The following is a 26,704-nucleotide window of genomic DNA, read 5'->3' as shown; positions in this document are numbered from 1 at the left end:
AAGCTATTAAAGCCTATTATAGGTTAGAATAACCTAAGATAAGCTAAGAGTTCTAAATATTATACTTAAAGGCTACTTTTTTACTAGATTTACTACTAAATACTTAAACTAGTACCTAATACTTTAAAATTAAGCTATATACTACTAGAATAACTTAGAATAGCTTATTATAAAGTATTCTACTTATTTTTAGTATTATTATAGATTATGTTAGCTACTTTAATTTTCTTAGTAAAGATACTCTTTTAATCTTAAATAGTATTAACTTTACTATTCTTAAGAGTATAGATTTTAGTAGCTTTATCTAATATAATCTTCTTAAGCTAAACCTTCTTAGAATTAATAACTATATACTATTATAAGTTAGAATAGCCTATAATAGCTTAGTATAGAAAAGACTTACTTTCTTAAAACTATTCTCTATTATATTATTAAAGATACGCTTTTACTTAGCTACGTAAACTTAATTAAAGACTAAAACTAACTTCTTAGAGTAACTAGAAGTAGAGAGGTAAACTAAAGACGTAGTAAACTAATAATAATAAGTTTTACTATTATAAAGAAAGAGCTTCTCTATATATAGATAATATTATTTATTAGAAGTTAGAATAGCCTATAATAGTCTAAAATAGCTACTTACTTCTTAATAATCTTCTTAAAAGTTATAGCTATCTTTAGAAGTTTATTAGTAAAGCTCTAAATTTCTTAAGTAGTATAATTATAAATAAATTTAATCTACTAAGCTAGAGCTAAAATCTTAGTACTATTAGTATTAGTAGAAGATATAATCTAGGCGCTTTAATTATTAACTTAATAGAGTAGGTTATAGTTATAGATAGTAATAGTACTTTAATTAATCTTTTATAGAAGATTACTAATAGTGTAATTAAAGTAACTATTACTTAATTCTACTTAAAAGAACTATATAATAAGTTAGTATAGATTATAATAGTCTATTATAGAGTATTATAACTTACTATATAGTAATTTTAGTTAAGAATCTAGTACTTAAGGCACTTAGACTAATAGTAGATTTTACTATTTATAACGTAGAACTAGCTACTTAGAAAACTAATATACTTAGCGCGTTCTAAAATCTTTTTCTTATTTAGTAGGTAAATAAAGTAATAGCTAACTTTTTTAAAGTACTTAACACTACTAGTAGAGAAAAATATAATATAGTAGTAATAAAGGTTTATAGCTTACTTACTATATTCTATAAAAGTATTTAAAATATTAGTAGAGTCTATAGTAAGCTATTCTAGACTATAATAGCTTTAGATAAGTCTTTTAGAGGCTAAATAAAGTAGAGTTATTAAGAGTAAGTATAAACGTAAGTAAAATAAATAGTATAATATAGATAGTTATCTACTAGTATTATATTAGCTTAGTTATATCTTAGTAACTTATAATACTCTATAATAGTCTATAATAGGCTATTATAAGCTATCTAGGCTACTAGTAGAAAATATTAAGATTAGAAGTACTTATCTAATTATTATTAGTTAGTATAAAAGTAATAGTTAAGAAATTTAAAAGATCTTAATATAATACTACTAAGACGCTAGCTACTAGCGTAGGTAGTAGTATTTACTATAATATTCTATTATTACTTATTTTAGTAGTAAGTAAGAAAATTACTAAGTAAAAGTAAAGATAAGTTTAAAAAATAACTTTCTTATAAGATAGCGTATTCTATATTTACTAACGTACGCCTTAATTACTAGATAATAATAATCTATAAGATAGCCTATCTTAGCCTAGAATAATCTATTTTATCTAACTCTAGAGAATTAAAGCTAAGAAAAAGAATATTATTAGAAATCTATATTTTAGATAGTTAGATAATATTATATAACTTAACCTAGCGTAAGTATAAGTAGATCTAGAGAATTATTATCTAGAAAGTAATAATTTATTTATTCTTACTAGATAATATACTATTACTTTACTATCTCTTACATTTTATATTAATTAGTAGTTACTTATCTAATAATAACTACTAATAGGTTTTATTTAAAGTAACTATAATACGTAACTATAGCGTCTATTTAAGTAATAGTATTAAGTAAAAAAAGATAAGCTATAAACGCTAAATTTTCTATTTCTTATTTCTTATTATCTATACTAAGAATTCTAAAGATAGTACTATATTACTAAAGTATAGTCTACTCTATATATAGAGATAGTAAAAGCTTTATCTTTAGCCTTACTCTATATATAAAGTTATAGATATAGATAGTAATTATAATTAATAGCTTTTTTTTAGTTAGCTTATTAATAGAATAATTCTTTATCTAGCTCTTAGAAATATAATAATAGTACCTATAAAATATATTATATATCTTCTTAGTAAGCTTCTTAAAAGTAAAAATAAGAAAAAGAATAATAGAAAGCCTTACTCTAGCTAAGTAACTCTTTAGAATAATAGAAATATTAATAGAAATATTAATAGAAATATTAATAGCTCTAGAATGTATATATTTAGAGTAGAAAGTCTAGATTACATCTCTTATTATATAGATAGTATCTTATTTTATAGTTACTAGAATAGCTTTTAAAATAGCTTCTCTAATAGTTTTTCTTTTAATAAATATAAAGTAGCTTATATAATCTTTATAATAGTAACGTAGTTATATAAAAAGTAATTAATATAGTAATAATAAAGTAACTTAGTAGAGCTTCTTAGTAAAGTAGTAAAGTAATATAACTAGTAAGAGATTAGTTTTATATAGACTTATAATTACCTAGAAGACTTATAAATTATTTAGAAGTACTAACGTAGTAATTATAGTAAAGTGTTAATACAGAGCAGAGCAACAAAACGCAGTTAGTAACTCTATATAGTAATCTTATTATAGGTGTATTTTCTAAACACTATGTACTTGCTGTATGTAACTATAGAATTTAATAAAACTCTCTCTCTCTAACGTTTACTGTAGATATAGTGCTTTAATAATAATAATAACGTGCTTATAGAGAGTAATAGCAATAGAGGCTTCTCTAGTGTACTTAGAGGTAGACTTAGAGGTAGTAATAGGTAAGCTGCAGAGCTATAGAAATATTAAAATATTCTTAAAAGTTAATGTAGAAGCTTTCTAAGAGAAAGCTTTTAGCAGAGACCTTAGTAGAAAGAGTAGAAGTTAGAGTAGAAGTTAGAACGCGGCATAATGTAGCCTTTCTCTTAGCTATAGAGCTAGGTAGGTAGAGGCGCTGCGTAGGTAAACTTTAGGTCTAAAGAGCAATATTAAATTGTAGTACTATACTGCTACAAAATGCAAAAAGATATTTACGCAGGTAAACTATAGTATAGAGAATAGTAGTCTAGAGGGGATTATAAAAAGCTTTACATATAGAGAATACTTCTCTTCTTCTTCTTTTTTTTCTATCTAACATCTTAAAGAACTTCTTACATCTCTAAGAAATCTAAATACCTAGGCTAAATACCTAGCTAAATACCTAGCTAAATACCTAGGTACAACTTCTAAGCTTAATACTAACACTAACATTACCTTAAAGATATTAACCTCTGCTTTCCTCTTTATACCTACTACCTAGATAGGTACTTCTAACTCTTTAGTGCCTAGCCTAGACAACAGTTACCTAGTGCTACTAACAGGCTTAGTCTTCTGCAAGGTTAGCATCGCTAATACTAATACAATCTTTAATACCTTATACCTTTAAGTATAGATATACAAAGATAATCTTAAGAATATAGTAGTAACGTTTGCAGATATTATTCTACTAAGAGAATTTAATCTAGAAAATAAGGCACTATATACTTATCTTTATACAGACGTACTCTTTGTTATTAAGCTATTCTAGACAAATGCGCTATTTATATGCTATACTACAAAGAAGAAGAAAGATAAGGCCTTTACCTAGAAGAAATTTAAGCGTTAGAAAAGAGTAGACGTAATATACAATATAACAATAGTGCTAGTACAGGCAGTAGTAAAAAGGTAGATATAGTTAAATAGACTCTATCTCTAGACTTTACTCTAGAAGTTAGAGACGCTTAGAATTATTAGAGAGATAAGAAATAAGCTATAAGCATAAGTATAGCAGCAACAAAGCTAGTAAGCTAAGAAATAGTAGTTATAGGCGCTCTAGAATAACTTAAGCATTATTATAAAGTTTAGACTATAGCTATAAGAGCTTAGAAGTTGTTAGTATAGATAGAGAATAGGCAGGCAGATAGGTAGGCAAGAGTAAATGTAGATAGTAAGTAGCAGTTGCGCAATATAGCTAATGTAGCTAGCTTATAGGTAATTACGTATAGAATATAGGTCGCTAGTGTTTGTGTAGGTGTTGTATAGATATTATGTAGGTGTCTTAGGTTAGTTTAGAGGCTTTGTGCTAGCAGTAGGCTTACTTAGTTTCTTTTTAGTATTGCGCAATTGCATAAGGCTAGTGCTAGTGCTAGTTAATAGTCTAGATAGCTATTAGTAATATATAATAAATGTAAAGCAGTTAGCCTATCGCAATTACGTGCGTAGTAACTATTATGTTAGTAGTAATAGTAGTAGTAGTAGTAGTAGTAGTGCAGGTGTAAGTGTTGTAAGTTACAAATCTAGGCTTACGTTAGAGATTTTTTAAGTTTGCTTTTAGAGTCTAATATAGTAACGCGTTATTACGTAATTACGTAATTACTTAATTTAAATAAGTACGCTGTAGGCCCCGTCTCTTAGGCCTAGAGAGGCTAACGTAGTAATACAGCGTTTAGTATTAGATATAAGCTACTTATATTTTTAATTTTTAAAGTTCTAAATATTATTATTATATAAGTATAAAGAATAGAAGAAGTACGCTTTTACTAAGATTTTAGTATACATATTCTAACTATAAAGCTTTAGAATATATTACTTTATTAGTTATAAGCTAATAAGCGTATATAATTATATTATAATCTTTTTATAAAGTATTTAGTATTAAAATAGCTTTTTAGCTAGCTTAAAAGATTTAGAAGCTTTAACTACTTTAGAAATAGTAGTACTAAGGCCTTAAGTCTTAGCTTACTTAACGCTATACCTCTAAAAGTAAGTAAAAGATTTAGTTATACGTTCTTTAGAGTACTAGTAATAGTTCTTACCTTTTTAGAATTAGTAGCTCTTTAAGCTATAAGTATTACTACTTAAGATTTAGATTTCTACTTAATAATAAGTAAAGCACTTAAAAGCTATATAAAAAAGTCTTTCTATACACTTATACTATTATCTCTAAAATCTAAATAATTACTACTAAATAACTAACTAACTAACTAAATATAACTAATAAATATATAACTATATTATCTTCTCTAAGAAATACGCATCTTACTCTAAAGCCTCTTACTAGTATTATTACTATATAGAGATTAAAAGTAGCTATTAATATAGATAATAGATATAGTTTTATAGCTTTAGTAGAATATACTTAGTTTAAGAACGCTTTTATTAACTTTTTTATACTACTTAGCTAGTACTTTAATATAGCGTATAAGCTTATAAAAAATATTAATTTTTTTTACTCTAACTATTATAGCTTATATACTACTAAGAACTTAAACTCTAGTATATAAATAATATACTTTATTATTATTTCTATAGTAGCTATATAACTAATAAGAAAGGTAGCTACTACTAGTAAGCTACTCTTTTTTAATAAGTAGTTCTATAAACTAAAGTAAATAAAAATATATTTTTATCTAGGCTAGTTACTATAAGAGTATTAAGTTAACTTTCTTTAAAATACTACTATAAAGTATAAAGCATAGACGTAGTAGCTTCTAAATATAGTTAATACTATATAGATATAGTAATAAATAAAAAAAATATATAAAGATAGTAAGTAGTAGTTATAAGTAGTAGTTAGTGTTAGGTTACTATAGTTACGTTAGAGAAAAGTAAAAGTTTTTTAAGTTTTAGTAGCCTAATATTATATTAGTAGCTATATTATTATATTATAATATTAACTAAGTCTAATATAAGATTATATAATAATAGTAATAACGTAAGCTATTAGAAACATAGTTAATCCCTGTCCTCTAGAGAGCTCACACGCTATTTATTATCTGCCGCTGCGTTATTAGCATCTCGCTGATATTGCACCCTCGCACACAGCTCCATCTACACTCTGTGCCACGCCCTTACTTTATCTAGTACTTGTGCTGGCCTGCTGCGCTAAACTTGTGGCTGCATCCACGAGTGACATGTGAAAGGCTTGGTATCGCCTTGCAGTACTCGACTTCAGTCGGGAATAACAGAGAGGAATGACAGAGACCAACAGATATGACTCGAACGTTGACATTATTATAGCTCCACCGTGTATATCCAACATTATCCTACAAAGCCATGAAGGCCTTTCTACTCATAACTCGTTATTCATGAGGCTCCAAGAACGCCAACCACATCTCAGAAGACTTGGCTCGACCGAACCGTATCCCCGGCTCCAAAGATGAAGAAGGAGAGAAATCCAATGATGGCCATCCTGCATCCATAGAGCATCTGGCTCTCCGTGCCTCAACCACGCCTCTTCGCAGCAGCCCCCTCCCCACCATCCTCACACTTCCTCTTCCTCCCCACACCTCCCACCTCGCTATTCAAACTAGAGCTGCGACTCATCGGCGGCGTCGCAGGCTTCAACGGGAACAAAACTCCGTTCGGCGAGAGATTTCTTTGTTGTAACGGTGGCGACGACATCCTCTGTGCTTGTCCCCCCACCGCGGCGGCCGCCGCAGCAGCTTGTTGTTGCTGCAACCGTTGCTGAGCCAGCAACGCCGCCTGATTCCTCTGCGCCATCTGCATCTGCCTCGCGATATCGCCCAAACCCGGTCCGACGATATTCCTATCCCCTATGATAGTCGCGCCGCAGTTAACCGTGATATTGATGTTAGAGTACCGCTTCACGCCTCTAACCTGCGTCGTAGACGTACACTCCCCCCGTGCCGTAGTCGGACTCTCTGGTGTAAGAGGCCTGCCAGCCGCACCATCCTCCTCCCCCGTCTTACTCGTCTCAATAGTCTCGCCACTGAGCACAGTAGCAATGAGATTCGCTATCCTCACGCTGTCCATCTGTGCAATGGAGATGATGTTCCCGTGGCCCCGGATCTGTGTCGCAGCGTTGATTGTGATTTCGGGTGTGTCGTCTGGCGTTTCTTGAGCGTCGCAGTCTTCTTCTTGGGGGTCGTATGGGTTTGTCATGTTGGGGATGGGGAGGGTGGGGTCTACGACGGTGTGGTAGGCGGGGGGTGCGGGATTGTCTTCTTGGTATGATTGGTATGCTGAGGAGTGTGCTGGAAGTGTGTTGAACGGTGTGGATGATAGTGTTGATGATGCGATGTTGTGGAGTGTGGTGGCTTTTGCGATGGATACTGCTGCGTTGTTGTTGCGGAATGGGTCCATGGCATATATCAATGGATGGTTCTTTTGGCCAAGGAATCACGTCTCGTGGCTTGGAAGACACTGTCTGTGGGTATCTTGATCGTGAGGTTGTGGCGTGATGTTGGTGTGACGGGTTAGGCGGCGGTCATGCGAGTTCGGTAACCGTACTGGCAAATGTTGATGGTTAAACGCTTTGCCGATAGATGTTGCGCGACCACGAAGATCGATAGGAAGATGCAATAAACCGGTATATGATCGTGATATGACGATGCAGTAATGCCGTCGATGCCGTTCGCCGGTCGGTATTGGTATCCTCTCGTTGTGTGCACGCTGACTGTATCCAAAGTCAGCAAAAGCCATCCATCAACATCCTCAATCCACAAAAGCACACTCACATCCAAACCTCAAATACCCGCACATTCACAAACCTCATCCCCCGAAGCATGCCACCACGTAACCTATATATACACTCCCCACCCGCTGCAGTGGACGCCCCAATCCTCCCGCGTCCGCCCGCCTTCCGCCTTATTCACACCTGCGCAGCCTGCACCCCCACACCTGAAACACCCAACACAATACCTAGCACAATAGGAAGAAACGCGCGACAACACAAACATACCTGGTATGCGCCACATACTTCTGCATAATAGCTAGCAGCAGTGCTAGTCTAGACCCATTACCGGCAATGTAGTTTGCGTACCGAGCCTTTCCGGGATAGATCCATTGTTGCTATTGTGTTCAATAAACGGTGGTGCTAGTCTAGTTTCGGACGTGGGAAAGAACGACTGGTTGATCTCGATGACGGTATGATGGGCCGCGGGTTTTGAAGGATGGGAGGATTTTATTTAGGTCTGGGGTTAGCGAATGTGTGCGAGGGAACGTATGAGGTGTGTGGATGGGGATGAATTTGAAAAAGCCCAAGGCGGCTAAGCGCGCGTGTACAGCCTTGCCGAAGCTGGAATGACAATAGGCATAGGGATCGTGATCAACGATTCGGTACTTCAGCATACCTGTATAGAGTACCTCATTGGTCGCCAGGTACCTTCGCATCGTTACACAAGAATCCATCGTCACGTTCCTTCTCTGCAACTGCCCTGGCCATCGTCACGTTCTCACATGCAATAGCCATGGATTTGTGCAACGTCGTACGAAACCGGGTAAAATGCATGCTGGTCGTTTCTTCCTTCATCAAGTACCCAGGTAGCCATCTGCGCGTTGGTTGGGCGGTGCATGAGTCCTGCACCATTTCGCTTGCTATTGTGTTTCTATTGAACACGCAATGGAATACCTGGGTACATTCAGCACGTGAGGTGTGAGGTGTTCTACTAGGGTGTGAGAAGCGTTGATGTACGTGTAATGAGACATGTGTGTTGGCTCATGCGTTGGATGTCTAGGAGTCATGATGATCGGGGATGCAGATGGGTGGATGACTAAGGTACGTGGACGGTGGATGACGCTTTGGGTGCACAATAGGAAGATGGACTGGGACAATAGGATGGGGGTTAGAGTGGTGCCACATATGAACAAGTTCCTTCGCGGTTTCGTGATACGAATGTGATGCCAACCTTTCTTGCTGATACAACAGACAACTTTTGTATCTTGAACTAAAAACAGAGTCTTGTTAACCTGATCTCCAAAGTCGTATTCGTACAAAAGCTTAACACTATAGCTCGCGAACTCCTCCGAAAAAAAGCCACTTCGCTGCATTCCTCTGAATACGAAGCCACGATGCTTTGACACGCCACCCACGCGCACTCCCACCGCCATGAGCGCCACGCAACGTGCCCAAATCCGGCGCTCTTCTGCGCTCACCCTCAATACCAGTCTCCACATCGACAAGAAGAGTCATGATAGGCTGAATGCGATACGAAAAGGACGCGTGGCCAAGGCAACACACAATAAGGCGCCAAGAGAAAACGAGGAAGGAACAATAGGAATGCATATGCAGTGCCAGCTAGTAAGTATACACTATCTTGTCCTCTGTCGATCGTACGATTCCTTGTGTGTACAGAACAGGGGATATGGAGGGACTGGGAATGGGAAAAGCCGGTGCTGTGCCGCATCTTCGATGGCTGAGCCAGAGCCAGTTTGTTGGAGAGTCCGCTGCCGTACCCGTACCCGTGTCTGCAAGGCAGACATGTGCCGGTGCGTCCAAACCCAGACCATGGCACTGGTCCTTCAAAATGGCAAAGTCCTCCAGACAGGCCTAGACGACGGAAGTTGAACCCAGCCAATTAGGCAACACTATGCTGCAATCCGTAAGGAACAAGAAAGGTACGTTGTTTTACAAGCCCTGCTGTCGTGATGAACACGATGTCGAGCCCAAGACGCCACGCTCCATGAAATGCGATAGAACATCAAACACCCACCGGCAGTGTCCAGGAACGGAAAAGAAATGCCGTTCGGATGGATAACTGCGATCCAGGCTGAACCCCTAACACCGATGAAGTAAACCCCTTCATAGACGACTGCAAGTCTATCACCGCTGTGGTCGGTACTGTTGGACTTCATGTTGTGGCCGTTCGTGGTAGAAGAGGTTTTCCGACCAAGGCGGCAACTTCTTGTCTCGTTCGTAGAGGTAGCCACAGTTGTTGCAGAGGGTGCGTGGGCCTTTTGGACCGTCGCGAACAGCCCAGACGGCAGTTCCCCAGACCCAGCAGTGTGCGCATCTCCATGTTTGTCGCTCCCTGTGGTTGTTGTTAGTTCCAATATCACAATGCACAATGCCAGTATTGTCACATACCCTTCTTGAAGCCCTCCACCCTGCCCGCCATAGCCGGATCCTCCTTCGGCGCTTGGCGTGCCTCTTCCAACTGGGCTCAAACTCCTGAATCGTCTCTTCTTTTTGCTGCGCTCGCCGCGGCCCATGTTCTCTTGTCCTTCGATGTTGTTGAAGAATTCGTTGGCGGGTTGGCCCGTCATGTTTGCGGTCGAGGAGAAGCGCGCTGTCTCTCTGCGTAGTCGTCGGATCTGCCTTTCACGGTCCCCCTCGCGCTTCTCGATTTCTTCAGGTGATAAGATTTCCACCTTCGGTTCCCATTCGTCGCAGAGATGCTCTTGGTCGTATCTCCAACCTGCACCAATAGTAGGCTCCACTGCATCGTTGTCGATCTCGCCATCGCCCACCAAACCGCCATTCTCGCAGGCTTCCTTCTTAAGTCGCAGGACTGCTTCGTAGATGCTATGTGTCATGGCGTTCACCCATTCTCCCGATAGCCCCAGATCCGCGCACGTCGTCTTAGCAAACATCTCCGCGAAACCTGGTGGATGTAATAGTGACCACTCGAACTTGTCGGTGTACAATCGGTTCATGAGGTTGATGTTGAGGGTGACGATGCAGCGGTAGGTATCGTCTGGGTTGTGAAGCTCTTCGGACGGCATTGCGGTCGCAGTTGCGCTGATGCCATTTGGAATGCCCGCTGGCGTCTGTGCGCCATTGGTATGCGATACGCCATTGGTCATAGGGGTCGACGCGCCGTTCGTGGCTGGTACTTGTGGTGTTGAGGTGCCATCGCGGGATGATGCAGGCAGTGCGGTCTTGCCGTTTGTTCCCTGGACAGCGGGCGAGTTTGCAGAGTGGAATAGAGGGTGTAGCGCAACACCGGCATATTCCTCCAGCTGCTGTCGAATCTGATTTGCGACTTGGGAGATTATGAGGGGCTTTCGGTCGTTTGGCAGATCTAGTTCATCGACGAACTGCTTCGCGAATTGATCGGGTGTCGTCAAAGCCTCGTGCAGATTCCAAAGGAACGAGTCCTTGAGTCTGTATGCGGGAGTGACGTCGGGTTGTTTGTATGCAGGTAAATTCTCGTTGATGCCGAACTCGCGCGCGTTGGAGGGCGTCGGGAGCGGTGCCTCAGGCCGGAAAGCCTGAATGTCCATGTCTATCCGGATCGGAATCAACGTGACAGGCAAGACTGACTGCGTCTGGACTTGCTTCTCCGTACTGCAGTGTGTTAGCCTTCTATTGCGAGATGCGTCCCATGGCTTAATCCTGCCACCATGCCACATACAGTGTGCGCTTCGGCCTGCCCATCCAATCCCGCCAGATTCCCTGTATATCGACTGGCGCAGTGAGCTCCTCGCCCAGCGCTGCTATTTGCGCCGTGTGGTCTGCGCTGTTCGGGTCGATCTTCTGTACGCTTCGCAGGCCCGTCGCACGTCGCGGCCGATCGCTATCCTCGAAATCGTCATCATCGTAGGCATCCTCCGCATAGCTGAGAACGGCAGTCCCGCGTTTTGTCACGCGCGGCGCAGGGAGGGTATTCGAAGGCGGAACAATGGGCGATATCAGCGAGTTTCCGTGGCTTCGCAGTCGCGGCGCATAACTCGACATGAAGGCCTGGGGCGGCGCCGTCTTTCCCGTACTCGTAAACATGGCTGTTGACACGGTCGATGGTCGTGTAGGAGATGTGAGGAAGCTCAGCAGAGCTCGCGAACACTAAACGCGTCGCGATGTCGACGGGGCCTCCGAATGCGGCGAATGGGTCACGGGGTCCGTCAGAAGGCTGGTCGATTCGCGATTACCCCTGCACTGCGACCGATAGGGAAGTCCGTTCGAATTGCGACTGCTTTTGCGCGTCCCTGGCTGGTGACGGATGCTTTCGCGGTTGCGGTCCAGCTAACGTTGCCAAGACCCGCTAGTCCGCAAGCGTCCCAAGGTCCTCAGGGCTCCACGCGCTCTTTCCCTTACCCTTCACGTCCCGACGTCGGGAGTCCGCCTGCTCACTTCACGATGCATCACAATACCCTTGATGCACCAGAATACACCATCGATGTACCAATCACTGCGCATTATGAACGTTTTGTTGCGGCACAGCGCCCTACAACCCATGAACACCCTCAATTCATACACATTCATCAGATCACCATTCCCACGTGCCCGAAGTCTTTCAGTCACACGAGCTCTAGACTCGCTTCCTGGGAGCGGAGTATGGATGGCAAGAGTTGGAAAATCTGAAACGCGTTATGCCTTCCTTCCGCCTGGGTAACTAGTGGCGCTTAACGGTCTCCACCAGGATATTTCTTGCCGCTGTGCATCCCAGCTATATCTCTACGGATCTAGGGTCTATCATGGCTGGATACCCAATCAAGTGCACTTCATGAAACAAGAAAGGTAGGAAGTACATGTCTTCGGTGGGCCTTCCGCGGTTTCTTGTACCTGTTCAGGCATCTGCAGTCTTCATCAAGAACTCACGGTCACAGCGCTGGCGCAACGATGGCGCGCGCTAATTCGCCGGGAGACGTTGAATACTCACCTTCACCTCCCAGCATCAAGTATATAATCTCCAGGCTTTGTCTCATTGTGAAGCTATTGTACATTACGTATTACTAAGGCTGTTGTGTTATGACTCTACAACGCCGCCACGGTCCTTACCATCGCGCCTACTAAAGACTCTCATTATTCTTCCTACACAACTCATCGCAAATACGAGCACGACATTCATACCAACTACGCAACTCTACGAGACCTTCATTTTACTCTTCCAAGAACTACTTGCGACAAGTCTTTGACAAGACATATCTCGATTCCAGACATCCGAACCAACATTTCGACTTATACGGTACACCCCTCAGCTGGTCTAGGAAACACCATGTCTTTCAAGTCGACCATTCTCGCTGCGGCAGCCATGCTAGCCATGGCCCCGCTCTCTGCAAACGCACACATGATTCTCAAGAGTCCCGTGCCATACGGCAATCCCAACAATTCACCTCTCGACGCTAGCGGTTCCGACTTTCCGTGCAAGGCCGTACCGTACACAGTGAACACCATGAACGAATGGAAGGTCGGTTCATCCCAGACTCTCGCATTCACTGGTACAGCTGTCCATGGTGGAGGCTCATGCCAGATCAGCGTCACCACCGACAAGGAGCCTACAAAGGACTCCGTGTGGAAAGTTATCTACTCCATCGAGGGTGGCTGCCCTGTGTCTGCAGAAGCCAACCTGGATGAATTTGGTCCCAGCCTCGACAATACCTTCAAGTTCGATATCCCCCCAGAGCTTCCTAACGGTGTCATGACAACAGCGTGGACGTGGTTCAACAAGATTGGAAACCGCGAGATGTACATGAACTGTGCGCCTGTTACGGTTTCTGGCGGTGCCGACGACACAACTGCATTCGATGCTCTCCCCGACATGGCAGTCGCAAACATCCCAGTCCCGCAGTCTTGCGGTACGACAAAAGAGAGCAGTGATTTCACATTCCAGAACCCAGGAAAGTATGTGAAGTCTGTTGGCAAAGGCCCTTTCGTAGATCTTTGCACTGGCGCAACTTCGCAACCCAGCACCGGCGGTGCTGATGCTGGTGGTGGCAGCGGCAATGCCGACGCTGGTGCTCCAGTCGCCAGTCCTCCAGCTGCCAGTCCTTCCCCGGATTCAGGAGCCTACCAACCCGCTGCTACGCCTCCATCTGCCGCTAGCCCAGCTCCAGTAAGCCCCCCTCCCGCTCCGCCAGCTGCTCCGTCTGGCACCAAGTCCGCCTGCTCACCCAAGCCCAAGCCTGCCGAGTCCACCCTCCGCACGCTCGTAACGGTCACAGCGCCAATGCCAACAAACACCGACGGCGTCTTCCCACCCAATCCAGCAGCCGGTACGGGCACGACCCCCGCCGCAGCTCCAGCGCCCCAACCAACCGGCCAGTCTCCAGCAGCATCGCCCGTCGCGCCTCTAAGACCAACACCATCAGGCGCACCCGCCTCACCCGCACCCGCAAACCCAGGCTCAGACAAAGAAACCTGCTCCCCCGACGGCGCTGTCGTGTGTTCGTCCGACGGAACGAAGTTCGGTCTCTGCGACCACGGCAAGGTTATCATGATCCCCGTGGCTGAAGGCACAAAGTGTGAAAACGGAGCCATTGCTAAACGCGGTGATTACTCGCATCGTAATCAGCGCACTGCTATCTAGTTTGAGACACTGGGTATTTGTGCAGATGGTTCTCGTTTTGTATATACTTGTGTCAGCCGGTTCTGCCTTTTAGTATGTTTTTTTCGATTTCTTTTACGGGGGATGGTTGGAAGCTTTGGCTACGATTGATTCCGGGCCTCGCTTGTTGGCTTCGCTGTCGTATAACAGAGGAGCGTTCTTTCGCTTTTTGCTTTGGCGATTGAAGAGAGGTTCTGTGTGTAGATTTTGTATATCGTGTAATAGTACTATTACTATAAAACCAACCACCCTTCTTCTCCCACTGCGATTGTCATATAGAAGTTACTGTAGCCAGGATCTAAGGCCCACCAACAGCATAAGGAGTAAACTTATAGCAACCACCGACATCAGCATCCCCAGCAATCCTCCAATAAACACCACAATCATAACTCGTCGTTCCCCTCGCAGCCACACAGGACAACGGACACGTCCCATCAGCAGCATTGTACGTAACCTGGCAAACCGTTTCCTGCAGCCCAGCATCGTTTCTTCCAAACAAGACGTACGCTTCACTCGCGCCTACATTAGGATTCGTCTTGCCGATGGAGCCGGCGTACGGCCCGTTCAGGACCTGCAGCTTGTTGTTGTCGACGGTGGTGAACTGGAGGACGGGGCTCAGGCCTCGTGAGTTGCCGACGGTGTTGGGGACGTTGCGGCTGGCGTCCGCGATGGGGTTTCCGCTGTTGTCGCCGCCGATGGCGTAGACGGTGAAGGTGGGGATCGCGATGACTTGTTGGGTGCCTGTGATGATGGTTGTGCGCTCGGTGACTGTGGAGGTTTCGGTCGCGGTGTTGGTGATGGTGTTTGTGACGGTCGCGGTGTCGGTGTTGGTTGCGGTTGCGAGGATAGTCAGGGGTACCTGTTGGGGGAGGTGTTGGTTAGCAACGAACAATGTGGATTGGTAGAGTTGGTAGCGACTTACTGTGACTGAAGTTGTGATGGTGGTGGGGAGGCTCAAAGTTGTCGTGGTAGTCGTGCTAGAGGTAGGCACCGCAAGACATTTGCATGCTGAAGAGAGGGCTTGGCCTTCGATGTAGTTGTTGAAGCATGAAGGCTTCTTCGGGGGAACATAAGCGCCCCGCTTCTGTACAGCTCCTGGGGATGCGCATGCAGTGATTGAAGAGTATGCGACTGTGTTGATGGTTTCGGTTGTTGTCGTCGTCTCGGTGATCGTGGCAGACGCCGTTGCAGTGGCAGTATCAGTGGCCGTAATAGTGTTGGTTGCATCGGTGGTCGTGGTCGATCCCGAGGTGATCGTTGCAGTTGCCGTAATGGTACTGTGTGTTGTAAGCGAAAGATCATGCCAGTGGAGATGGACGTGGTGTCAGCTTACGCAGTGAAGGAAGTCACCGTAGAAGTCTTTGTGACTACAGGGATTTTGAGGTAAGAAGAACAGAAGCTCGTGGCTTGGGGCTGTTGCTTTGCAACAGTGACCAGACCACCGACAATGTCGCAGAACAACTGCGCAACGATTTTGCCAGCAGGCTCAGGAGCTGCATTTCGAGGGACAGACAGGGCGCCAGTGGGGATGGCGAGCCCCAGGGCAAGTCCAGCTACGTTGTTGAAGCGCATGGTGAAAGTGTACAAGTGTTGGAGGCTCAGTCGATAGAGGAGATGCTGCAGAATGTGCTCTGGTGAAAACAACAAGACGCCGCCCGACAGCGTCTTATATACATCTTGTACGACAAGATCATTCTCTCCTCACCCTCTCGCGTCGCTCTAGAACTCAGTCCCTTAGGCACCTTGAGGTCGGTGGAAGCGACGCTATCGGTATGTTGCAGTGCAAAAATGAGGAGCTGAACTCTAGCTGCACGATCTCGACAGCCATCTTTCTCCTCTTCTTCCTCGTCGAGTTAGAACTTCAAGCCACAAAGGCTCGTCCATGGCCATAAACAGGAAAACGTGAGTTGTAGGACGACGATGAAGAATTCTTCAGCCAGCCTCCGATGAATCTCTAGCTCTGAAGGGGACCCTGCTCTCGCTGCATCTGGAAGCACATCTGCAGAGCCTCTAGGCGATGTCGGATTTCAAGTCCCCATGAGTAAGTAAGCCTGAAAATGCTCGACTTGGTAAGCCTGGAGGCATTGATTGTGGCCTGGACAGGCATAGCCCAATCTGATCCTGGGGAAAGACGCCTATCTAGAACGCTCTATCTGGCCATGATCAACGGAGAAGCCTGGCAACCCCGAAATCTGACCTATGATGTTGCGATTGGATCTTGAACCTTTCGAGGCTGTTGGCACGAAATAGTACTAGCGGCATCGCTTCGCCTGGCGCGGTCTGAGTGTTTCCCTTCAATCTGGGGATAAAGCCACGCTAAGAAACGGACCGAAGCTTATTTTACCCTGTGGCAGCTCGCCCGCACTGTTTGTCTTTACTCTTCCCCGGAGAATTCCAGCGCCCACGTTGTGCTCTAGATCTCGGAGCTCCCGTCATGCCAGGATCGAAGGGAAGCACATGACTTGAGGTCTGCAGTTTGAAGGTCTCGAATTTGCTCTATCGTCAAGGGCGCCCCTGCCATGACCCTTGCCTGATCAACAGCCTGCCGTTCGGAAGCATGTAATCCGTGCTGTGCTATCCGTCTTCAGCGTGGAAGGCGGAGTACACTCCTACGATGCCGGATACCTGGGTTTGGTCGTCCTCTCTTCGCACGCCTTGCGGTGATCATATGTAGATCTGGCGAAGTAATATCTGAATTGTAGACCAGAACCTTCGCACGCACCGGGTGGTGATCGAAGGGAGGTATGACGCGGTTGATAGTTTGAAAGATCCGCAGTACCTAAGCGAGTGTGATCGTTCAACACCCAAGCGGACGGCCGCCCGGTGTCGGGCTCTGGTTGCGCAATAAAGACAAGTCCGTGCCTTTGGCTCACCTCACAGCTTAAAAGTATCATAGTCGTCAGCAGATCGTGCGTCGGTGAAGAGACAGACAAGCAGTCTTGAGCCATTGTGAAGAAGCCTAGTCGTGCCACTGCGGCGTGGTAGAAGCTGTGATGTTGAAAATGCTGCGAATCGACGTAGGGCTCGCTGCGGAATCGAATTTTGCAGGATGTCTCCTGTTCCGACGCGTTGGGTGGTAACCAGCTTTCTGGTGGAACAGATCGCTTACCGCAGCGATCGCATCTTGTTCGGACGAAACCTTACGGGTCGCTTCTGCTGGCTTCCGCGCTCGAACCTGGAGACCTTTCTCGCGATCGACTTTGTTCGTGTACCTTAGGGCTTGACTATTCAGTGTCGGTGATTTGCGGGGCGCTCTCGTAGTGGCTTTCCGCCAACGTTAACATGATCGACGTTGGTTTCGTTGCTTTCATCTCAGACGAGGAAACGAGGGAAGAAGGCCTTGATCGCCTCATCTCCAGCTTCCTCTAGCCTGCGGTCCCCCACTACTCCTCAGTAGCATAATTCCCACACCCACCGCCATAACACCAAGGAAAACCCACTGCGGAACAACGATATCCGTATCTCTCCGCTGGTACCTCCGTGCTTTCTCGGCGTACATCTTCTTCCTCAGCGCACGTTCTTCTTCATCCACTTCAACATCTTTCGTCTTCCTTTCCTTCATCTGTTCCCCAACCAAGCCGTCGCCCTTCTTTCTTTGTACGTCCTTCAAATAATCCCGAATAATGAGGTCGTCCTCTTCACTCAAATCCACAAATTCCCTCTCTTTCATCTCCACACCCTGGTCAAGTGGACTTGCTACATTGAGGCCACCTACGATCCCCTCTTTCGCCGTCAACTTCTTCTTATCGACGAGCACATCGTCTGGTAGCCACTCTTTCAGGGTGTCCTCGGGTGACGTCCGGAACATAAGACACATCCACATCTCCAATACATTCATCATGAGGTCCGGGTGATCCATGCCCGGCACTGCACTGCCATGTCCACCCGAAGGAAGCACAGCTAGTACACCGAAAACGTTGTAGATACTCCACTCTAGCGCATAGTAATGTAGACTCGGATGATCTCTCCTATACCTAAAGTTCAGATGCTGCGCCACTCTAACTCGTAGATTACTACTCTGACCCACGTAAATTCTCAATCTTTTGTCGACGCCTAGGATGCCGTTGAGGTAGATGGCCCGGCCTTCATGACGCAGATCTCCGCCGAGATGCTTCAGGGCGTCGAGAGAGAGGCGGGAGGAGAGGAGATGCCAGACTTGAGGGCGTATGAAGGAGTAGATTGACTGAGTGAGAGTGTAGATGCTGTGGTGAGAGATCCAAGGGGCGTATTTGTGGTAAGGGTGGGGTTTGTCGTTATCGTTGAAGGAGGCTGGGAGCTGAGAGAGGCGTGTGAGGAGATGTGTGAGAATTGCTCGCGCTTCAAGTTGCACTGGAGTGAAGGTCGTCTGACTGGCACGATTAGATGGTGTTGGTGTTGTCGGTGTGCTTGACATCGCAGCAGCTGGAGTCATTTGACGACGTGATGGCGTTGTAGGAAGGGGAGAGGAAGCCGGTTCCTGGTAAACTTCCGCTGTCGCCATAATTTATATCCCTTCCCAAGGTTTATAGAATGATACTTGTTGGTCGTGATTGGATGCTGTTTGTGAGGAGTTAGGCAGCTGTCCTGTAGAAGGCTAGCGTCAAGGCACCAATGTGCAGGTGCGATGAAGCTCGGAAGACAGACACAAGCTCAGTACGAGACAGCCGCAGCGGAAATCGTCCCCTAAGGAAGATGATAAGCTATATCGGGGTGCGCAGTGTTCTCGTGAAGTTGGAATAGTGTAGGTATGTAGGTCTAGATGTCAGCTCCACCTGGGCGATGAGGCTGAAGCTAGCGCCCTTCGCACATGCCGTATCGGGCATCTTCTGAGAAAACCGTCGATAACGGCATCTCTTGAGCATAGCGCCTTAACCACTCGGCCATGACGAATCACATGCAGCACCCCGTATTCCTGTTGCAATCATTTGCCGGCCCTCGCACAAACTCATGCGTCTTAATCTGATTAAGGCATCTGCTCGGCCTTGCAGTCTCTCTGGTACGTTCGTTTTGTGAGTGTAATGTGTTGGGTGCTGGCATGCTCCATAGTCCTGAGTAGCTACGTCGCATGTCACTTTACGTACTGAGCGAGGCCATTGGAAAAGACTTGTTGAAGTTCACGTAAAAGATTAGCAAGACGACGATTCTCATAATCAATTGAAGGCTACGCTCATGTTACACCTATACATCACACTATGCCCTCGCCATGCTCTTACATCAATATAGTTCGTAAATGAACTGGTAACACCCGTATTCAGTACACCACGGCCCGTCGTCTTCATATGGTGGCCACTGGTCGGTCCTGAATTTGAGGCCGAGACGTACGGGGTATTGCAAGAAAGTCCCAGGCTCTGCTTTGTCTTTTATAGAGATGTTCTACTCCTCGATCGTCTTGACGCATTCCCATCCGCCGCTGAGCCTCTCCTTCCATAGACTGACCCTGTTGTCGCCGGTGCTGACTGCGAGCGCATTGCCGCTGAGACTCCAGCTCACGCGCCACGCGGCAGCGTCGACGTCAAGCTGGGTGCGCTTCCACTCGCGCAGATCTGATGATGTCCAGATAATGACAGTCTTGTCCTGGGATGCGGAGGCGATGTACGATTTGGAGAGAACGGTAGGGGACCACGCGACGTCGCGTACCCAATCTGCATGACCACCACTAGTGAATGTTGTTAGCCAATGACCCATATCGTCGATTCGCGATCATGACTTACAGCGGAGTCGCATTCCAGCTGCCGCTCTCGGGGCTGAACTCCCAGATCTTGACCTGGCAGTCGGTTCCGCCGGTGACTAGCCTCTTCGCAGCGCCTGCCTGGTTTCCGCTTGCGCTGATGACCTGTCCCGGCGCATAGGCAGGTGCCCAAGAAACACTGTTTACGCCGTTACCGTGAGCAGGGAAGGTCTGATGTGTCCAGTTGTTGTCCTTGAATTCGAGCACCGAGACGTTGCCGTCGGATGATGCGCAGGCAAGGAGGCAGCCTGCCTCGTGAGGAGCCCATGCGACCATGTTGACCGACTGTGTGTGTAGGGCGACCTCGTATATCTTCTGCCAGCTGCCGGACTGCTCGCGCCAGATGAGGACCTTGCCGTCGTACGAGGAGGAGGCGAGGATGTTTCCGTATTTTGGGTGTGCCCATGCTACGCTCCAAACGGCGCCCTCATGTCTGTGAACGTCAGCGTCGAGTGCCGCAGGAGCATGACTTCTTCGGGATTGACCTACCCTCTCAGGGTCTCAACCAGTGTATGTTTCTCGCCCTCAACCTCGAAGATCTTGATGGTCTTGTCCGAAGAACACGTCGCGAGCCGCCTGCCATAGTAATCCAGTACGGCGTCATGCTGTACCTCGTTAGAATCGGTCGGGGGTGGGTCGTTGTCGCCCATTGCGCTGGCTGGTGGTGTTGTACGAATGTGGGGTGAAGATAGAGGCGGATGTTTATAGAGAACGTACAATCATGTCATCGTGGCCGGAGTTCGCTATAACGTTGGCCTACAGCGGCAGTCGCAAGTTAGCGGACACGATCAGGTTGGGCGCGTTGGTGGGGAAGTGCTTGCCATTTTTGTTGTAGATCAGCTGCGATAGATGGTGGTGAATGAAATGGAGGTCGAGGCGGTATTTGAAGGCGGCGAGAGAATTGTGTAGGCAGAAGTATGAGCAGGCGCGTCCAGACGTGTCCACAGCTACACAGTGCCCCAAAGTTGGTTGATGCTGCTGTGGCCTCAGTGCAGGGGTCTTGATGAGATAAGATTAGATCGAATCCCAATGACGCGCTAGCACACGCAACACCACCTACCCAGGTACTATGTAAGCATCACATGCAACCACTACCTCCACTCACCATTCATCTTTCATCATGGCCTATTCTTCCCCGCGCCACTCGCAAAACTTCTACCAGTACGATGCATCAACCCCTCCGCCGCCCCCACCAAAGCCAGGACGGTCAAGTGGGAATGCGACTCCATCACAGGGACCTCCATTACCCCCACCCCCGCCAGGTCAATCATCGTATTCGGGAGATCAACAACAGAGTTCGTATACACAGCAGTACTCGCAGGCAGGTCCCGAACAACCGATGGTTCAACCGCCAGACGATGGCTGGCTGCCTGATGTGCTCAAAGACAAACCGTATGCCAACTCTACGTCGTAGCTAAGCGCACTACTAAGGTATGAGTAGGACCAAAGACCTGCATCATGTGCTTCAGACGCCAGAACTGCAAAATGCTATAATTCACAATCCCGAGACAACACATCCATCATTACCTGCATCGATTGCGCCTCTGCAGGCGCTTCTCGCACAGAATGTAGGGTTGGCAGAGTCACTCAAACAGTTGGAAGCACATGTCCAGCACCAACGAGATAGTACACAGTCGCGTTTATTATCACTTAAGGCTTTGGAGCGTCAGTGGAAGGCAAAGCAGGCTGAGCAGGATGAGGCACTGCGAGAGTTCAGTCCGCCAGCACTTTATCAGAGGCTGAGTGCTTCAGTAGGCGAGCAAGAGGCGTTATGTCGGGGACTGGAAGAAAGCTTCCTCGAAGGCGAAGGTTTCGGTGGTGGGGATGCCGTGGCTAGCGACCGCGAAGTGACGGACTTTGTGAGGCGCTTGAGGGAGGGCCGAAAGATCGCCTACCTTCGAGGAGAACGCAAGGAGCGATGGGATGAAGGCCGTGTCGGCGGCTGGCGATGAGCGCTCCACCTTGAAGTAATTATAAATACTAATATCAGACCACGCACGCAATGTCGCAGTATGTGTGGAGATGTCAAATTGCCATGGCATGATAGTCATGCGGCGTCGGCAGTCGGGAGCATGCCTGAGAGTCAAGGCATCAGCACATGCGATTCAGGCGGCGAGATATGCAGCCGGCTGTGAATCTAAGATTGCATCTCAGGGGCCTCGTCACCTCCATAAGAAGGATCCTCGCCGTTAGCATAGGCCGAGAGGCTGGACTGGTCGTCATGAGTCGTCGTCGTGAGCACTGTCGTCGTTCGCGGCAGGCGAATATCAGCCACATCCCAGTACAGCTGCCCCTTAGCGTGCTGGCTTCCTCATTTGGATACATCCGTGGTTGTCGGAAAATTGCGCGATGCCAAAATAAAGGTCGCATGCAATCCACTGCAAGCCACCCGTTGCGGGTGTCACATGGCAGGGTTGCAGTCGCTATGCACATGGTGACGGCTGGGATCGAGTCTTGGTGGTTCAGCGCCTCATGGAGTGTTTCACGTCGCAGGCAAAGGCGCCTCCGCACGTCACCTGGGCAGCGGGCGTCAACGTCAACTCGACCGGAGCGCGCGACTCTGAGATGTCAACACCCACTCTGCAATTGAGCGTATCCCCGAATCACACTCCGCAACCCACTCCCCACGACGACAGACGAGGCGCCCTCTTGAGCCTCCCCTTAGTCCGCGGCGCCCATTGGCTGGGTAAAAAGTGTACCTGCAGCCATCCTAACCCTAAAAAGCCCCCTGGCGCGGCTCGCTCCACCTCGAGCAGCGCGAACCGCCCATCACGGTCAGGTAGAGCGCCCGAATCGACCAATTCGAGCGCTGCGATCGGCTCAGAGGCCCCTGGGCGCCCCCTTCGCCGGCAGCTGTACCTGGCGAGCTAGGCGGGTCCCCTTTACGAAGAAGCGACTTTTGGCAGACTCTCCACCTCCCTCTGCGCCCATCATTTGTGCACGCCATGTCTATCGCGGGGGGATAATACGAGAATATGCAAGCCGTCCAAGCGTCCCCCGAGGGCGCACATGCTCCCAACGCCTTTGCCTCGCCGCCTCGCCAAAAGGGCTCGTCCTTGGCCTCGATTGCCATCTCGTCCTTTGCTGCTTTTCGGTCCCAGTCCTCGCAACCTGTGCCTGTCGCCGTCCTCCAGTCCCCGGTCCGCAGAAAGCCCCTTCCCGCGAATTCCCCCGTAGTTGGTCGCTTTACTGTCGATCAACAATCTAACATCCCATCTGCTACTGCACCTGATAAGAGCGTTGATCTCGCTGCTCAAAGAGGACGCGCCCCCGACACCGTGCTGTCGCCGCCAGTCACTGACGAAGACCTCTTCCTGCCCCGGAACCTCGACGAGTAAGTGCCGACACGCGCTTTCCTTTTGCATCGCGCCTTCCTTTCATCGACACTTCGCTAACAACACCACCAGCAACCCACATGGAAGGACCCCTCTGACGGCAACCGCACCCCGCCAATTCTCAGAACGTGATCGTGGGAGCTCGCTCTTTGTCGCAACGCGAGAACCCCCGACCGCTCCAACGGCACCGTCTGCCGCGCGGCATGATCGATCGGCCAGCGGCATCCAACTCCAACGACAGAGCAAGACCGAGGCGCTGAAGGCCTTTGGCATCCGGGGAGCACACGCCCGATCCCCTACCATGCCGAACATGCCAGTGTACAACACCACATCGCAACCGCCGCCAGACCTCAAACTCGACTTGAACGGCGTCACGGAAGATTTCATGGACGACTACAACTACGGTCCCGAGGACCCTTCACTTACACGCCAAAACACAAAGCCCAAATCACCCAGCGGCGGAGGATTCACCTCTTTCTTTGGCTGGAACTCGCGTCCCCAAAACGAGCCCGCGTCGCCAGCCACCGCCTTCTCAGAACACTCATCACCCGACTCTCCACGCTACAGACAACCTGGCATGGGCTCGAAGTCAAAACCTAACGGCCTAGACATTCCGGCCGCCAATTCGCTCGGCTCGTACTTTACTGTCCCCGGGACTCCACTTCTATCGTCATCACCCCAGATGAACGCTCACGTAGAAGAGCTGGAGCGCGAGTTGCGCGAGGTCAGCTCCGAGCTTGCTGCCTCGATACAAAGAGAGATGGAGCTAGAAGACGAGGTCGAGCGGTGGAAGGCAGAGAGTTCCACTGCCATGTCTGACAATCGTAGGACTAGCGACTACTACTCGGATTCTGGCACAAGCTCTATCCGCTTCCCAATCAGCGATCCCGAAAGCAAGCTCGAAGAGGTCGAGATGCAACGAAGGAAGGCAGAACAGGCGCGTGCAACAATAAAAATGCAAATGGCAGAACGCTTGCAAGATGAGCTGCGACGCCGAAGAGATCTAGAGGAGCAAGTGCAACAACTCGAAGACCAGGTCGGCGACAAGTCAAGGGCAGGCTCAGTCGTTGAGACACCCAAAGTCAAAGAGCTCTCCATGTCTCTCGAGGATGCGAAGAGGCGCTTGGCTGAAGAAAGGCAGGTCAAGGAAAACTTTGAAGACCTCCTCACAGCACTTCGCGACGAATTGGAGAAACATCGCAACGAGGCCGACAACCTGCGCGACGAAGTGGTACCGCAACTCCGGGCGCGGCTTGAAGTGCTCGAAGGAGATGCTGCCGACACAGAAAAGCTCGTGTACGAAACCACTCGTATGCAACAGGAGATTCAACAACTTAAATCCGAGAACGAGTCGCTTGTCAAGCAAAGGATGATGCAACAACAAGCACCACAACAGTCCCGGGTCCAGTCTATCCAAGAGGAAGGAGACCTCGGACCTCTACCTAACCTACGAGTTGGTCTCACCCGCTCGAACTCGCTAGCCCGTAGCTCCGCTGGCCTCAACTCGAAACGAGGTTCATTGTCACGTTCCAACTCCGTGAAGGACAGATCGGGTGATGTATCACCAGTCGGTGCACCGACAGTCAGCAACCCGATGAAGGAGCTGGAAGAGCAACGAGATGCACTCCACAAGGCATTAAAACACATCTTGCAACGGCAAGAGCTGCAGCAGAAGGAATTCGCGCGCCGCATCAAAGAGGTAGAGGCTGAGAGGGACGCTGCTCTGAACCTCACTCCTCGCCGGACTGCGTTCCACAAAGAGGTTACAGTCCTCAGACAGGAAGTCAACTCTCTACGCCGCCGAGCCGACGAAGCACTTGAACAGAAGTGGCAATGCGAGAAGGGTCTTGGTGGACTGCGAATGGACCTGGATCGTGCACAGCAAGAAACTGGTTCCCTTCGCGAGCTGCTCAGAGAACACGACATCTCGATACCCGAGATCCGGATAGAAAACGAACCTTTGGCCTTGGACAAGGCCTACAACGAGCTACGAACTACTCATGCCCTCTCGCTTGCTCGCGTCAAGCAACTTGAGTCGAGCGACGGAGATGCACTCGGTGCTGCCGGTGCCGAAGCTGAACGAACTCTGGACCTCTTGAAACAGAGCATTTCCGATGCAGAGGCAGAGCGCGATTATGCGCAGAACGAAGCCGAGCAGTACCGCAAACAGGCTCGTGCCCTTCAACAGTCCGAGATCGAACACTTGGGCAGAGAACAAGAGCTTAGCAAGGAGCTGTTCGCTGCAGCCACCCGCATGGACGAGCTCTCTGCTAAGATCCAGCAGCAACTCACTGCTAACAGCGCTCTGCGCAAACGTCTTACTGACGCGATCATGCGCGGTGAACAGGACCAACGCAGGTCAACGGAGCAAATTATCCAGCTGGAGAAGAGGCTCAAGGCAGCAGAAGACAAGGTCATGCTCGCCCAACAGTCTTCAGAAGACGCTGTCGCGCGCCACGAAGACGAGGTTCAGGCTATCAAGGAGAGCCACACCAACCACCTGCGCCGTGTCAAGTCTGGACTCCTCAGTCCTTCGGCGTTCTCCCCCAGGCTTCCATCGTCCCCTGTCTTCTCGCAACGGTCTCCTCGTCTTGACGTAACTTCAAGTGGACCCGCCATGAGCCTAGCTGAAGCCACCAAGACCGAGTCGCTCGAGAAGCGCGTAGAGGAGCTCGAGAGGGCTCTTCGCGATGCCGATCACGAGATGGAGGAAGTCGTTGGCCGCATGAACACTGCTCAGATGGAGGTCGCTGACCTGCAATTCGAGAGGTATGTCAATCCAAATCATCAAATATCAAGTGCGTACTAACATGTTTCCAGGGATGAGGCTATGAGGCAGACACGCAAACTGCAAGCCGAGATCGTCGCCGAACGCGAAAAGGTCAAGGCTCTAATGGCCACGACCGCATAATGATCGTACCGACACCCGCTGGACTCAACAGCTATACATAATACCTTCTCTTCGACAAAATCCTCGATACCACCGTATCGTCTTTGGGACAACCTTTTTACATCTTCGGCGTTTTACCCAGCTCCCGCATTTACATGGGCCTCACGATCCTACGCATACTACACTTTTACTTTCACCCTTCAATATTGTCTTAGTATACTTTTCCGGTCCCCAACCGACCGGAACCCACTTTTGTTTGACAGACACAAGCTTTTTTTGGTCGTCAATGTTCTATACCCGTCGATGGTAACAGCGTTTTCTCAGCGCTACACAACCTTTGCATGGCGGACTTTGTTGAGATCTCGGGGGCTTCTGCCCGCTCGTTCTTTTTGGATTGCGCATGTAACCCTCGCTTAGCGACTTGCGATGGTAATTGTACTGTAATGGTATAATGGATGATGGTTGGACGTGTTACATCACTTGCGAAC

General features: G+C 47.5%; 8 protein-coding genes across 8 annotated transcripts; 3 read left to right on the top strand and 5 right to left on the bottom strand.

Moving 5' to 3' along the window:
• Positions 1-6,500: 6,500 nt before the first annotated feature.
• J4E84_011050 (uncharacterized protein) lies at positions 6,501-7,382 on the bottom strand (the record flags this gene model as incomplete). Its single annotated transcript, XM_049393605.1, has 1 exon — positions 6,501-7,382. One exon carries the CDS (start codon positions 7,380-7,382, stop codon positions 6,501-6,503), a length of 882 nt encoding a protein of 293 aa, XP_049238680.1.
• Positions 7,383-9,840: 2,458 nt separating this feature from the next.
• J4E84_011049 (uncharacterized protein) lies at positions 9,841-11,739 on the bottom strand (the record flags this gene model as incomplete). The annotated part of the gene is made up of 3 exons (XM_049393604.1): positions 9,841-10,048; positions 10,105-11,307; positions 11,375-11,739. The coding sequence occupies 3 exons, from the start codon at positions 11,737-11,739 to the stop codon at positions 9,841-9,843; spliced, it is 1,776 nt and encodes a 591-aa protein (XP_049238679.1).
• A 1,252-nt stretch (positions 11,740-12,991) lies between these two features.
• On the top strand, positions 12,992-14,266 carry J4E84_011048 (uncharacterized protein; the record flags this gene model as incomplete). Its single annotated transcript, XM_049393603.1, has 1 exon — positions 12,992-14,266. The coding sequence occupies one exon, from the start codon at positions 12,992-12,994 to the stop codon at positions 14,264-14,266; it is 1,275 nt and encodes a 424-aa protein (XP_049238678.1).
• Positions 14,267-14,582: 316 nt separating this feature from the next.
• On the bottom strand, positions 14,583-15,856 carry J4E84_011047 (uncharacterized protein; the record flags this gene model as incomplete). The annotated part of the gene is made up of 2 exons (XM_049393602.1): positions 14,583-15,205; positions 15,679-15,856. 2 exons carry the CDS (start codon positions 15,854-15,856, stop codon positions 14,583-14,585), a joined length of 801 nt encoding a protein of 266 aa, XP_049238677.1.
• A 1,777-nt stretch (positions 15,857-17,633) lies between these two features.
• On the bottom strand, positions 17,634-18,695 carry J4E84_011046 (uncharacterized protein; the record flags this gene model as incomplete). Its single annotated transcript, XM_049393601.1, has 1 exon — positions 17,634-18,695. The coding sequence occupies one exon, from the start codon at positions 18,693-18,695 to the stop codon at positions 17,634-17,636; it is 1,062 nt and encodes a 353-aa protein (XP_049238676.1).
• A 941-nt stretch (positions 18,696-19,636) lies between these two features.
• Positions 19,637-20,641, bottom strand: SEC13 (GTPase-activating protein S13; the record flags this gene model as incomplete). Its single annotated transcript, XM_049393600.1, has 3 exons — positions 19,637-19,919; positions 19,975-20,424; positions 20,481-20,641. The coding sequence occupies 3 exons, from the start codon at positions 20,639-20,641 to the stop codon at positions 19,637-19,639; spliced, it is 894 nt and encodes a 297-aa protein (XP_049238675.1).
• A 470-nt stretch (positions 20,642-21,111) lies between these two features.
• Positions 21,112-21,943, top strand: J4E84_011044 (uncharacterized protein; the record flags this gene model as incomplete). The annotated part of the gene is made up of 2 exons (XM_049393599.1): positions 21,112-21,383; positions 21,433-21,943. The coding sequence occupies 2 exons, from the start codon at positions 21,112-21,114 to the stop codon at positions 21,941-21,943; spliced, it is 783 nt and encodes a 260-aa protein (XP_049238674.1).
• Positions 21,944-22,966: 1,023 nt separating this feature from the next.
• J4E84_011043 (uncharacterized protein) lies at positions 22,967-26,237 on the top strand (the record flags this gene model as incomplete). Its single annotated transcript, XM_049393598.1, has 3 exons — positions 22,967-23,325; positions 23,399-26,095; positions 26,147-26,237. 3 exons carry the CDS (start codon positions 22,967-22,969, stop codon positions 26,235-26,237), a joined length of 3,147 nt encoding a protein of 1,048 aa, XP_049238673.1.
• Between the last annotated feature and the right edge of the window lie 467 nt (positions 26,238-26,704).

This window comes from Alternaria hordeiaustralica (assembly GCF_023758085.1).
Source record: "Alternaria hordeiaustralica strain BMP 2776 chromosome Unknown scaffold_53, whole genome shotgun sequence".
Classification (NCBI taxonomy): Eukaryota; Fungi; Ascomycota; class Dothideomycetes; order Pleosporales; family Pleosporaceae; genus Alternaria; species Alternaria hordeiaustralica.
This window is presented reverse-complemented; position numbering and strand designations above follow the sequence as displayed.